The sequence below is a fragment of the Phoenix dactylifera genome, chromosome 6, assembly GCF_051530095.1.
Source record: "Phoenix dactylifera cultivar Ajwa chromosome 6, Ajwa_hap1_PhDact_Kaust_v1.1, whole genome shotgun sequence".
Taxonomy (NCBI): Eukaryota; Viridiplantae; Streptophyta; class Magnoliopsida; order Arecales; family Arecaceae; genus Phoenix; species Phoenix dactylifera.
This window is the reverse complement of record NC_143195.1, coordinates 38,496,531-38,510,015: the sequence shown is the minus strand read 5'-3', so window position 1 is coordinate 38,510,015 and position 13,485 is coordinate 38,496,531. Positions and strand designations below refer to the sequence as shown.

The 13,485-nt window shown below is 43.4% G+C and overlaps 2 protein-coding genes across 3 annotated transcripts; one reads left to right on the top strand and one right to left on the bottom strand.

Annotated features, from left to right (window-relative positions):
- Positions 1 to 6: 6 nt before the first annotated feature.
- On the top strand, positions 7 to 7,448 carry LOC103703981 (phosphoenolpyruvate carboxykinase (ATP) 1). Its single transcript, XM_008787080.6, has 13 exons — positions 7 to 287; positions 972 to 1,265; positions 3,106 to 3,284; positions 4,331 to 4,484; positions 4,575 to 4,659; positions 4,917 to 5,017; positions 5,273 to 5,571; positions 5,790 to 5,963; positions 6,070 to 6,135; positions 6,253 to 6,431; positions 6,526 to 6,695; positions 6,804 to 6,972; positions 7,140 to 7,448. Exons 2-13 carry the CDS (start codon positions 976 to 978, stop codon positions 7,281 to 7,283), a joined length of 2,010 nt encoding a protein of 669 aa, XP_008785302.4. The 5' UTR covers positions 7 to 287; positions 972 to 975; the 3' UTR covers positions 7,284 to 7,448.
- Positions 7,449 to 8,030: 582 nt separating this feature from the next.
- On the bottom strand, positions 8,031 to 12,458 carry LOC103703982 (glutamyl-tRNA reductase 2-like). 2 transcript variants are annotated; one of them, XR_603535.6, is made up of 4 exons: positions 11,649 to 12,301; positions 9,792 to 10,033; positions 8,458 to 9,642; positions 8,031 to 8,383 (listed from the first exon to the last, which is right to left on the bottom strand). XR_603535.6 is itself a non-coding variant. In XM_008787082.6 (3 exons), exons 1-3 carry the CDS (start codon positions 11,911 to 11,913, stop codon positions 8,509 to 8,511), a joined length of 1,641 nt encoding a protein of 546 aa, XP_008785304.2. In that variant the 5' UTR covers positions 11,914 to 12,458; the 3' UTR covers positions 8,031 to 8,508. The 2 variants fall into 2 exon arrangements, 1 of the variants encoding a protein (XP_008785304.2); XM_008787082.6 differs by having other exon boundaries at positions 8,031 to 9,642; positions 11,649 to 12,458.
- Between the last annotated feature and the right edge of the window lie 1,027 nt (positions 12,459 to 13,485).

The following is a 13,485-nucleotide window of genomic DNA, read 5'->3' as shown; positions in this document are numbered from 1 at the left end:
CAGGTTGGGTTGGGCTCGGTTGTTAACCAGGGGTAAGGGTTTGGGTTGGGTGCGGGGGCCTTTAAAAGGGGACCCCTGGGTTCTCCTCTCTCTCCCATCCCTCTTCCTTTCTTCTCTGTTTGTTAGATTTGGAGCTATACCGCTCCCACCACTTTCTGTATGGTCGTTCCCTTCGTTTTATCCTCCTCCTCCTCCTCCTCCTCCTAGGGATTCCTTCTTCACCCTCTTCTTTCCTTCTCCCTCTTGTTCCTCACTTCCCCGGCCCTCAACACTTTTCTCCTCTCAAGGTGCGGCCGCTTCCTCTTCTCTCCGTGTTTTTGTGTCGCTCCTCCCTCTCTTCTCCTCTTATTACCATCTTCTGGATGAAGAAACCCGCAAAAGAGGAGAGAGAAGGGGAGCTCTAGAGACTAGATCGGATGCGGAGTAGATCTGTCTCGCCCATTTTAACTGGGTCGGGGGTTCTGTTCCTCCCTAGAATTTCTTAAATAATCATTAAAACATGGACAAAAGGGGATATTTTTTAAATTATTACCATGTAAACTCAGATTTTAACAGGGTCGGTGGTCGGGATTCAAGCTCGAACAGTGTTTTCTATTTTTTAAAATTATCAGTATGTGAACTCCGATAGACATGAAGAGGACATTTCTTTCGGATCATAATTTTTATTTGCCTTTTTAAATTTTAATTTTGATCGACTTGTTCCACGTCACTTTGGAAGGAATTTCGATTATTACGAGTATTTGGCCGCCGTTCGGTTCCCCCCCCCCCCCCCCCCCCCCTTCGAGTGGATAAGAAAGAGAACCTTCTCCACTCTGATCTATAAATAGGAGATCTAACACGTAGATTGAAGAGTTCTCCCTAGCCCTCTGTTTTCAGATAACGAAACAGAGCAACCTTTTTTTTTATTATTATCATCATGTGGTTCATTTGAGGGCCAGAAGATTTTATTCTTAAAGAAAACATGATGGCAGGGCAATGGCGGAGAACGGGGATTTCAGCTTCGCCAAGGACGGCAACGTGGTGGCGCGCAACGGGCTGCCTCGGATCCAGACCCATGGCAGCGGCAAGACGAAGCCGGGGAACGGGATCTGCCACGACGACAGCGTGCCGCCGGTGAAGGCCCAGACCATCGACGAGCTCCACTCCCTCCAGAAGAAGAAGTCCGCCCCCACCACCCCCATTAAGGAGAAGGACGGCCAAGGCGCCGCCGCCTTCGCCACCCTTTCGGAGGACGAACGCCAGAAGCTCCAGCTCCAATCCATCAGGTAAGGGAGGGAGGTCTCCCAATCTCTCTCTACATTATATATCTCTGTATCTTACTACTACTTTACTGAAATATGTGTGAGATGTCTATTATCATTATTATTATTGTTATTTTTTACAAAGTAATTAAATAAATAACATCCAAAAAAAAACAGGAGGAGTGAAAAAAAATACAGAAATGGATGGGAGTATACGATACCATGTGATGTTTTGTGGCAAGAAGATTAAAGTTTTATTTGGCATCACTTTTTTTTAATTTTTATTTTTCAAAAAAATAAAATTTAATTAATTTAATATATAACATATGATGATGGCGATGGTTGTAAGTAGGTAGAGATGGCGATAATGATGGCAAGATGGATGTGTAGTAGTTATGGACAATAGCTACGATGAGAATGGTGGAGGCAATAAAATAGAATATGGCTCGGTGATGTTGGAGATGATAAATATATATATAATTTGTTTTTTAAAAAAATTAACAAGAATAAGTTTTGCAACAAATAATAATATTAAATATATTTTTTATCGTAATTTTATTATTGTATTTTTACAATAAAAAAAATAAAAATCAAAATAGTGTTAAGGAGGAGACTCTGCCCGAGATCTGGTAGATTCTGGTAGGGCCTGGATATGTTGTAGGACTCACGCGAAATGCTGTGCTAATAAAGAAAACAACTTTAACTCGTGATTTACCCGAAAGAAAAAGTAAAACCATTTTAACTCGTGGACATGTGCACGGGACGCTAGAGACCGGGGGGTGCGGTAGTTGACGGGCATCCCTCTATCATGTCCGGTTGTGGATGCCATCTTCCTGATCCACTCCTTTTTAATATTTTGTTTTTATTTTTTTAAAGATCATAAAAGCCTTTTACCAGCTTTATTTTTTTTAAGAAATTATTTTTAAAAAAGTACCATCAGTTGAAAAACTAAGGCATGTGTCTTGCACGCACTTTATTGTAATATTTTAAAAAATAAAAAAAGAATATTAGTTAGATTAGATTTACGGATGGACGTGGCTCAACTAATAATTTCTCGAGAGTTTTCTCTCAAAACAAGAGTTGGCCCACCTAGATTGGCCACTTCCACTTTAGATGCCAGAGTACACGCGGACGAGTTTCCTCGGCTAATTGACTTGTCCTCTCTTCTCTCTTTGCTTTACTCCAACCCGAGCCAAGCGTGAGCTGGAGCTCCGCGGCGCCTATGAGTTGTAGCCGTCGACCAAAACAGCGCTAAGGGTTAATTGATTTTTTTTTATTTCCTCTATTGTTTGGGTTCGTGTTCCTAGGGGGAAAAAGAGAGAGTTGAACTTCATGATTTTATATCCACAAATATCTACAAAATGTTGTAATGGTTTTTCTAGCTGATTTTAGTTCAACAGCTGAAACTTTCTTTCTATGTTGATAATAGAAGTATTACGTCGTACTTCTATAAACTTCATATTCTTTATTCTTTTTCAGTAAATTGGGGAAGGTCGTCCTTCGTCAATCTGCATCATAAAAAAAAGAACTATTTCGTTTGCATCCATTACTAGAGTGTTTGTTGATGTTCGAACAAGTAAGCTTAGATCATGAAGATTCCATTGATACATGCTAACGGAACTGCTTACGTCCACTAAGATCGTTTGTTTGCTTGCAAATTCACATCAACAAAGAAGAAATGAAAAATATCAATCGTGGAAAGCTTACTTTAGGTTATTTCGTTCACTACTTGATGGGATAAGTAATCATATTCTCTATCTTTTTTTTAAAAAAAATAGTTGCCAAGCATAAATTTCTTCTGTTTTTGTTTTTTAAAGAAAATCTTGTTTGGCTTTAACGTGCTGGTGTGGATGATTCATGGCAGTGCGTCGCTGGCATCGCTGACTCGGGAGACAGGGCCGAAGGTGGTGAAGGGCGACCCGGCGAGGAAGTCAGAGACACCGAGGGTCGGGGCGGAGCACCCCCAATTCTTCACCCCTGCCATCAGCGTCAGTGACAGCGCCCTCAAGTTCACCCACGTCCTCTACAACCTCTCCCCCGCCGGTAATTGATTCTTCCTATTCCCTCTCTCCACTCGCATCCTTTTATTATCTCTCTTTTCTTTCCTGTTTTCCCCACTCAACTTAATTTTCATGTCAGCTGTGCCAACCGCTTGTCACGAGCACGGGACTCTGTCCACCATTTTCTTGTCGGTCAGTTCCTTGGAGGGATTGACCTTGCATTTGTTTGATAAAATAGTGCGGGGCATTCCTGATTGAAGTTGACCTCCCGCTACTTGTGAAGGAGGAACGAGTTGACTTTTTTGTTGATGTTGATCCACCCACCCTAAGGTTACCGATATCTTGCCATGACTTGAGAATTCCATGCCCGTGGTTCACAGGAACGATATATTGCACCAAACTACAGAAGAACTCTTGAACGACTAATGATTTATTTTATTTTTTCATTTTGAAGAAGAGTAATCAAGATATATATATATATATATATATATATATATATATATATATATATAGCTGGTTTGATGAGTCGTTTGCTAATTGGTCGCGAACAATTACGACTGCCAATTTAATGGTTCTATATGCTGTGCTGCTAGTGATGGTAGATATTTTGCTATTGCCTATAAATCGTTCTTGTCTCTTTCGTTCTCGTTTTTAGATGAATCAATTTTATATCGATTATCTTAAACCCTTCACATTTATTTGTTCTTTTCATGTTTCAGTTGCCCCTTTTCACAAAACTTTTTGACAAGCTCTCCCTATTGCCCTCCAGATTCTGGATCGCATCCTCTAGCTATATATATTGCTCCCAGGCACCAAAATTGTGACTATGCCATGATTGACCACTAAGACTGTTCTCGTCACTGCGTCCTTCTCCATGTTCCCCCTCATCTGTTTCTGCAGGATGGTAGACATGAGGATGCGCAATTAGCATCTGACCTGGGCTGCTTCACCCCTATAAATGGTCGCCTGTCTTCTTGAATCGTCCATATTTACTTATGACCTTTCTCAGATAATGACCGCGACATCAAAGTAGGCATCGTTTTCTTTTTGTTTGCGCATGTCTAACAATTAATTTGTATCTGAAAACAGAGCTGTATGAACAAGCCATTAAGTATGAGAAGGGATCATTTATAACGTCGACGGGAGCCTTGGCCACCTTGTCTGGTGCAAAAACGGGTCGTTCTCCAAGGGACAAACGTGTCGTCAAGGATGAGACCACTGCAGAGGAGCTCTGGTGGGGAAAGTAAGTATCAGCCGCATATTCTTTGTGGAAACATTTGCCGGCGCGTATTTCGTCCTTGATCGATTCCTTTTCTTTTTCTTGGGCATCTAGGGGCTCTCCCAACATTGAGATGGATGAACACACGTTCCTGGTGAACAGGGAGAGGGCTGTTGATTACCTGAATTCTCTCGACAAGGTACTTGCCAATCTGCTTTTGTAACAATTTCAGTTTAAACATTACTCTTTTTTATGTATTCAATTTTAAAATTGTTTTGCCGAAATTACATGAGGGGGTTAGGTAGACAGGTTGTAGTCGGATATGAAACGAGAAAGTTGGCTGTTATTGAGTACTTTTGGGGATTGGCGAGGAAATTCCATTGCATGCAGAATAAGAACTTTCTGGGAATTTTTTTCGAAGTTAAAATGATCATGCATCATTCATTGAATTTACAGGTGTTTGTCAACGATCAATTCCTGAACTGGGACCCTGAGAATCGGATCAAAGTCCGGATCGTCTCGGCAAGGGCCTACCATTCCCTATTCATGCATAACATGTAAGTACCAACACTTGAACAGAATAGTAGGATGCAGTTCCTTTTTTGGCAGTAGCCTAGCTATCGCGGGGCTGCTACGGGTATCTATCCAGATAAGTAATCCTCTTGAACGCTGCCCGTTGTTGTTATTAGTTAGTTAGTAGCAGTGATGGTAGTAGATGAGACGTAGGTGTGGGACTCCGGGGAAGCTTGAGAATTGGGTAAATAGCAGTGTACGTATAGTTGTTGTGCATACGATAACTGGATGGGTGGCAGGTGCATCCGGGCCACGCCTGAAGAACTGGAGGATTTCGGTACTCCGGACTTCACGATATACAATGCCGGACAGTTTCCATGTAATCGTTACACGCATTACATGACATCCTCCACTAGCATAGATCTAAATCTTGCTCGGAGGGAAATGGTCATCCTCGGCACGCAGTATGCCGGGGAGATGAAGAAGGGGCTGTTCAGTGTGATGCACTACCTCATGCCCAAGAGACGAATCCTCTCCTTGCATTCTGGCTGCAATGTGGGCAAAGATGGTGACGTTGCCCTCTTCTTTGGATTATCAGGTAAGTTCGGACTCGCTGGAATCTGGTGCCGGTGCCGTCACCTCTGCCCACCCGCACCCGCACTCTGCATGCCCGATGCCTCTTTTCTTGTATATATATATATATATATATATATATATATATATATATGTTATTATGACTGATTGATGATGGTGCATCTCCACGGCTTGCTGCTGCAATCAATAGGCGCCCATGCATGACTTGTCGTTTGCCCGCAGGCACTGGGAAGACGACTCTATCCACGGATCATAGTCGGCTGCTCATCGGTGATGACGAGCACTGTTGGAGCGACGAGGGTGTTTCCAACATCGAGGGTGGCTGTTATGCCAAGTGCATCGATCTATCCATGGAGAAGGAGCCGGACATCTGGAATGCCATCAAGTTCGGAACCGGTAATTAAACGGCATGTTGTGATATCTATCACCTCCTCCTCCTCCTTAAATCTCCGTAAGATAGAATGCTTCCGGTACATGACTGACGGTCTCCTGCTGTGCGCAGTGGTGGAGAATGTGGTATTTGATGAGCACACCCGGGAAGTCGACTATTCGGATAATTCTGTTACCGGTAAATATTTTCTTCTCTTTTTTTCCTTTTTTTTTCCGCCCTTATTATCTCATGAGTCGAGCGAGGTGAGGCCGTGCGATGACGTTGCTGCTGGCAATATGTTCTATATTTTGGCAGAAAACACTCGCGCTGCTTATCCAATTGAATACATCCCCAATGCGAAGATCCCGTGCGTTGGGCCGCACCCCAGAAATGTGATCCTCTTGGCGTGTGATGCCTTCGGCGTGCTCCCACCTGTGAGCAAGTTGAGCCTTGCTCAGACCATGTACCATTTCATCAGCGGCTACACCGCACTGGTACGCGATTTCATCCTCCAACCCCCCCCAAACCTTGTAATCACCATGAACTTGGAATCTTTTTTTTTTACTTATATTGCACTAAAAAAATTAGGTGGCCGGCACGGAAGATGGCATCAAGGAGCCACAGGCGACTTTCTCTGCTTGCTTTGGGGCGGCATTCATAATGCTCCACCCCACCAGGTACGCGGCCATGCTTGCCGAGAAGATGCACAAGTATGGTGCCACCGCTTGGCTCGTCAACACCGGCTGGTCTGGTGGAAGGTAATTAATGAGAATCCATCCATCCTTGAAATGCTGGATCGGATCCTGCGTTTTATGTTTCCATTTGACAGCGTCCGTCCTGCATGCCTCTTTCCCTGCTGTTGGCAGATATGGTGTTGGGAATCGCATTAAGCTGGCTTACACGCGGAAGATCATCGATGCCATTCACTCTGGCCGCCTCCTGACCGCCACTTACAAAAAGACGGAGGTCTTCGGGCTGGAGATACCGGCTGAAGTCCCAGGCGTGCCATCCGACATCCTGGACCCGGTCAACATTGTAAGTTGGCCGCCTCGTTTCTCGACTCCTTTTGCGTGCATTCCATTCATCCTTCATAATCCAATCCCTACTTACCCACCGCATGCCGAATACCGTTCCTGCATGAACCGCCCTTCGTAACATGATCATACTACTTAGCCTTGATATGGTTTTCGTTTGGTGGACAGTGGGAGGACAAGGCAGCCTATAAGGGGACTCTGCTGAAGCTGGCTGGTCTCTTCAAGAAGAACTTTGAGGTGTTTGCGAACTACAAGATTGGAAAGGACAGCAAGCTGACTGAGGAGATCCTTGCTGCTGGCCCCAGCTTCTGAAGCAGGAGGAGAGATGCGAATCATGATGGACGAAAACAAAAAAAAAAAACACATGAAAGGATGGGTGTGACGATAGTTTTTTTACAAGCCTAGTGAAGTGGTTAATGTTGTTGCTGTAACTTGTGATAAATTATATATGATCTTACGTGAAACTTATTTTTCTGATCCCCTGGTCCAGTAATCCTTGAATTTCAAATTCAGTCTCTGGCTTCGTAAAATCCTTGTAAAGGACAGAAATAAAGGAAAGAGAGTGCCGGAGCAGCACTTCAGGGCACCCCACAGTATTGCAGCTGGGATGACATTCCCAGCTGGAAGATGGGCATTGCAATAAAATGTGCGACAGCAAGGGCATCCGAAATCTTGGGTTAATGTCTATAATGAGGATGTAAAACCTACTAAGAGGCTACGTTTCCCAGCTTTTCAGATCCCACAATAGATCAAATTAGATTTCTTTCTTAGAAATTAGTTCTAATTAGATTTCTTCCTTCTCTTTTTTTTTTTTTGGTAGGACGATACACTATACATGACAAGTTTAAATATGTTCAGAGAAATTAGAATACAAGATTTCCGAGGAAGAGATGTGTCCAGATCCTACAAGGTAACTCCTGTGTGGTTGGCAACATAAGATGCAGCCCAACCTACTGCACCAATGGCCCCAGAGTATGTGTGAGTCGCAGGAAATTTGATCTTTTCTTTGAAGGTTTAAACCATGCATTCACCAAAAAAAAATGTTTAAACCATGCCAAATTTCTGTCTGAATCATAACAACATTGGATAAATCATTGCATAAATCCAACCCCACATCATGAAGCATGAATCAGAAAATATTTTCAGAAGGAAATGCTAAATAGATTGAATACAAAAATTGATGCATCAACATATGGCTGTGGACCTTGAGACACGTCCCATTAGCAGATTAAATTCATCTGTCACCGACCAGTTCCTATAAATTTTGAAGACCATCATATAGCACCAGCTGCAAATGAAACCTATAGAGAGCTGAGGAAGCCTTTAACCATCTCTCTGTAAGAAAATACCATATGGGGGTCACCATTTCTCGATATAGTTGCTGAAGTCAATGAGAGGCTGAGGAGGTTCTCCTATTGAAAAATGGAGGATCAGGGAACTAGAATGTGCAGACAAGCAGACCAAAAGAGTGAAGATGAATACATACGTATGAAAGACCTGACAATGTAGCTGTAGATTATTAAATACTTCTATAAGCTTAACTCTGAGTTTTCTCCACCTTGGCTTTAATCTTTTGCTCCAAGATTGCTTTCTCGGTGTCTAGACTGAACATCCGATTGAGTGCATGCATATTTTCAAGGGTCTCATCAAGTGTTCTACTGTCACTGCCATCACATCTCAAGTGCTGCAATGGGCCATGAAGAAGCTTGTTGACTATGCCGCTGCTAAGCTCTTCTATAGCCTTTCTCATTTTCTTTGTCAGCACATCATCACCAATCTTTTGTAAACATTTCTCAAGCTCTGAAGCCTTAATTCTATCAGCATAGGACCTTAATTTCTTGATAGTAGGGACAGTCTCCAGAGAGTCCCTCCATGCCTCAAACCGCTTCAATTCTTGAGTGATGATTGCTTTAGCTTCCATTGCTTTCCTTAGTCGATCTTCCTTATTGGCTTCCACAACTTCCTTGAGGTCATCAACATTGTACACTCGTGCACATTCAAGATCTGAAACACAGGACCCTATGTTCCTAGGAACAGAAATGTCAATGAAAAACCTTACACCCCCAATAGCATTGCTCACAGGAGGAAGAGCTTCCACATGTTCTTTCAGAAATAATGGTGCCTCAGATGCTGTGCTCGTGAACACCACATCAGCTTCAGCAGCTGAAGATAGCATGTCAGTGAAAGGTTTGTAGATTATTTCAACACCTTTCATTTCCTCGCGTATAGCATCTACCTTTTCCACCGACCGGTTTACAACCATGATTCTTTTGCATCCTTTTGCAGCAAGATGTTTGATCACAAGTTTCCCCATCTTGCCAGCTCCAATCACCAGCATTCTGGCAGATGGCAGGTGGGACTTTGGAAGCTTCATCAGCGCTAATTCAACTGCAGCTGAGCTAACAGAAACTGCACCAGATGATATGTTCGTCTCACTGCGAACCCGCTTTCCAGCAGTGATTGCATCCTTGAACATCCTGTCAATGTTCTTCCCCAATCCTCTGCTGCCTTGCCCAACTCTAACAACTTGTTTAACTTGTGCAAGGATCTGTCCTTCTCCCAGGACAAGAGAGTCAAGCCCTGCCGATACTTCAAACAAATGCCGAGTAGCATCACTGTCACGAAGCATAAACAGATGCTGTCGGAGCTCTGAAACAGGAACTCCACTAGTCTGTGTAAAACAGAATAAAGAAGGACGTAATGTAATAGATGAAATAGAAAAACCTTGACCACATTCCCATTTTCTACGGTCAAAAAGCAATAGTGGAAATAAAATTGCTAGTGCATAAGAAGGACACCACAAACTTAAATATTGATTACCTTAGCCATCCACTCTGTCACTTCTCTGATTCCTCGATGCCAAGACAAAGCCACCACATATATTTCCATTCTGTTGCAGGTACTGAGGACAGCAGCTTCTTCTATATGATTCAAACTGCAGAGCTCTTCAATAGCACGAGGCCATTGAGCCTCTGGAACTGCAAGCTTTTCACGCATTTCTACTGGAGCCGTATGAACACTAAGACCTATAACAGCTATGCTGCTCCTCTCCTTCATATATCCTAGGAGGAGTAAAGCACAAGATTGTCAGAAGAAGTGTTGCATAACCATCATAAAAATCAGCTTTAATCAATAATCCACAAGTTGCACAGGAATAGGATACTAGCATCGTTAATTTGCATAGAATACAGATATCAAACATGCGTCAGACAAGTGAAAGAATATGCTAATTAATGCTGACTCTGATGAATGACTTCAAAGAACAGAAACTCCAGAAGAAGATCATTGTAGCATGCTAAGCTTTTCTAAAATGCCAATCGTTTCGAACACCCAGAGATATGCACATCAAGACAAACTCATCTTCGCATGGGATTGGAGACAGCACTAGTAGCTAATGCATACATCTATATCGAGGCCATAAAAAGTTGAATTGAACTTAATAAGGTTAACAAGCTGACAAGATAGAAAGGGGGAACCCCTGATCCATATAAGACAATGATTAAAACTGATCAATATCTCTAAGATCCTTGCTGAGCACCAAAAAAGCTATCTCATATCACAGAGATGCAAGGGGTACCTTCCATGCTCTGAGTGAATGATCAAATGAGAAATGAAAGGACTGGCTCCTCTACCCTACTGCAGATGCTCCATTTAGTAGAACTGTAATTACTACTCATCTTAAAATGACCAACATCTTATCGAGGAAAAGAATTGACCTTAAGAAGAGATTTTGCACCAATGCAAATTTAATAGAAACCTAGCCAATGCCTCCAAAGTCATGTAAACATAGAAATATTTGAGTAAGATATTTCAACCATTCCCATATCTTGTAATATTAAAATATAAAGATCCCGCCTATTGGCATGGCATTGCATCTCCAGAAATTAATGCAAGTTTTTCATTGAAGATAATGGAGATCACATGTAGGTGCAACATTTGCATACAACGTGATCAGAATGCAAATATAAATGCTAGAAAACACAAAAAGTCATACACTTTCTGATGCTAGGATGGAACCAATTTATATGCTACCGGGTCACTGCTACAGGAATTAAGATGTCTGATACCCACCTCATTTTGTGAGGAAGACACCAGAGGCATCAAACAAGGCAACTACAATGTCAAAATCTTCGCCTCATATGCCATTATAATTTTCAAAGCCAAACCTTCTAATTCAACAAAAGAGAGTCAAAAATAAGGCAATGTCCATAAATTCAAATCGACCGCAATGAACATTACAACACATGCTCATATTTCATACATGAATCTGACAAAGAAAACATGATCTACGCATGGATATACCCAATGCCTACCGAAAAATAAAAAAAGGAAAGGTGCCTAGAGTTAATTCCATATTTTGCCGTGATACCTAGAGCAAATAACAGAATCTCGGTTTGTGTAATATATGAATCAATCCTACCATAGCCAGCAGAGCAGAAATTCCGAGCAACAACAAAACTGTCAAAGAAAATATGATCGAATGCTAATTGATTGCAAACACTGGTATCCCCATTCTCAGAGGTCTCCATCTTTCTGAGGGGAGATGAGGAGGAGGAGGGAAAGGGAAAGAAAAAGAATCCGCAGAACATCCATTTTTCATTGAGAAAAATGTCTACTTTTCGAACATGCGTCTAAAGCTGCAGCAGAAGCAGAAACGGGCAAGGAGGAAGGACTTACGGTCCGCGGAGATCTTGAATTGCTCGAGAACCGAGACGCTTGACGCCCGCGACGCCGTCCTCTCTTCCACCAGATCCGCCCCGGCCTCGCACCGGGGGCTCCTCCGAAGCGCCCCCCTCCGACTCCCGACATAGACCGGAGCTCTCGGGCCGATCCGGAAACCAGAGTAAGCCGCAGAAGACGGAGCATTCGGGCTCTTCCGGGGAAGGAAAGACGCCGCCTTTGGCCCTGCGAAGGGGGCCGCGCAACCGCTCACGGCCGCCATCGGATCAAAACCCTTACCCTAGCCCTGAAAAATCTTCCTTTTTTTTCTTGGGGTTGCTCTTTTTTTCTTTTTCCCCCCCTTTTTTCCTTGTTTGTGTCCTTTGCGGGATTAGAGAGAGGGAATCCGAGCGAGCGAGGGAGGAGGAAGAGGCGCCGCGTCGTTCCGATCGCCGCCTCTCCTCTCTCCGTCTCTCCCTGGCTTTATCTCTCCAAAACTCGCTGCTATCGGTGGTCTGTTTGGACTTGGGAGCGGCACGTTGACGGGGTAATGGCCGGCTGTGTTGGAATGGTCAGATGAGGAGGCGGCGGCGGAGGTTTGGGTCGCGCGCGTGGGCCCTCCTAGGGAGAAGCCTTGGGGTTGTTGGGGTCCGGGGCGCGTGGTGCCGGGCAATCCTGTGCGAGGGATCGGGTCTCGGCTCTTGTTAGGCTCCTGATTGGCCGGTGCCGGACACGCTTTATCCACGCCCAACCCCTTATCCCTCGCGTTTCGCATTGATTTGCAAAGCGGCGGACAAATTCGAAGGCTTGTCCTTTCTTGCACGATCCGTATGTGCGTGTCCAGGAGGAAGGGCTTTGACATCATGGCCCCTCGTGAATTTTGAGCTGATTTCCCATTGATATTCACGTCAGCCCACACGTTATTGCACGGTCAACTTACCATTAAAGGTTTTGATTCTGCGATGTAAGGCTGCTCGGTCAATGGGACTGCTTAATCCTGTGATATGGATGGCTCGAGGTCAGTTGATACAGCTATGATCTAATAATTTACGAGCATGTTTAATTGAGGAAAAATTGGGTTGGAGAATTAGGAACAAGTGACTTACTTCCATTCCAGCCACTTAATTAGAAAAAGTTCTAAAGAAGTTCTGCGATGCTGACTCTCCCCTAGTATCCAATTTCAATTTCGATTACGAACCAAATATGCTGAAAAATATGACCATTCCAATTTTGTTTTTTTGGGCAAACCAAACGCATCCTGAGATTTTTTTGATGCAGTGCTCGAATAGACGAGGAACAAAAACATGGTTGAAGTGCCTGGTGAATGCCGGTTACAGCACCGTGAAGCTTTTGCACAAAAATTCATCACCATCGATGTAGATTAATTTCCAATCCCGTTAGCTCGTGCTTTCCGTCTTAATTCACGGCTTGTAAGGTGTGGTATTTTATTGCATAATCCGTGGTGGGATGTAGCCCCTCTCTCCGACATCCACCTACCGGGCGAACATGGTGGTCCCCATTCTCCAAGGTCTCGGTCAGCACAGTAGGTAGCGATGGAGAGATCGAAGAGATCCTCGGGTTGGATATGATGAAGGGAGAAACGGCATCAAATTCTATCTAGCCGTTCGCCATGTTTAATATCCAAAGCAAGCATGGATCCTCATGATATTTAGTCATGACTCGCGATATAAGAGTTTCTTTTTCAATTTTACAAGTTCATATATAATCTTGATAAGAAGATTCCCTTTTTATTTTCACCATACCTTGGTTTGTCCTATAACAAATTGCCAAAGCCTTGCATTTAATTAGACACATCAGAGATATGATAACGACAAGAACCTTCTCATGAATAATA

Excerpts from the sequence above, each read along its gene's own strand:
- LOC103703981 (XM_008787080.6), top strand. The coding sequence starts at position 976 with ATGGCGGAGAACGGGGATTTCAGCTTCGCCAAGGACGGCAACGTGGTG. Across the intron at positions 5,964-6,069 it reads TGCCATCAAGTTCGGAACCG|TGGTGGAGAATGTGGTATTT; the intron begins GTAATTAAACGG and ends TGCTGTGCGCAG. Across the intron at positions 6,973-7,139 it reads TCCTGGACCCGGTCAACATT|TGGGAGGACAAGGCAGCCTA; the intron begins GTAAGTTGGCCG and ends TTTGGTGGACAG.
- LOC103703982 (XM_008787082.6), bottom strand. The coding sequence starts at position 11,913 with ATGGCGGCCGTGAGCGGTTGCGCGGCCCCCTTCGCAGGGCCAAAGGCG. Across the intron at positions 10,034-11,648 it reads ATTCAAGATCTCCGCGGACC|GATATATGAAGGAGAGGAGC; the intron begins GTAAGTCCTTCC and ends TACTCCTCCTAG. Across the intron at positions 9,643-9,791 it reads TGACAGAGTGGATGGCTAAG|ACTAGTGGAGTTCCTGTTTC; the intron begins GTAATCAATATT and ends TGTTTTACACAG.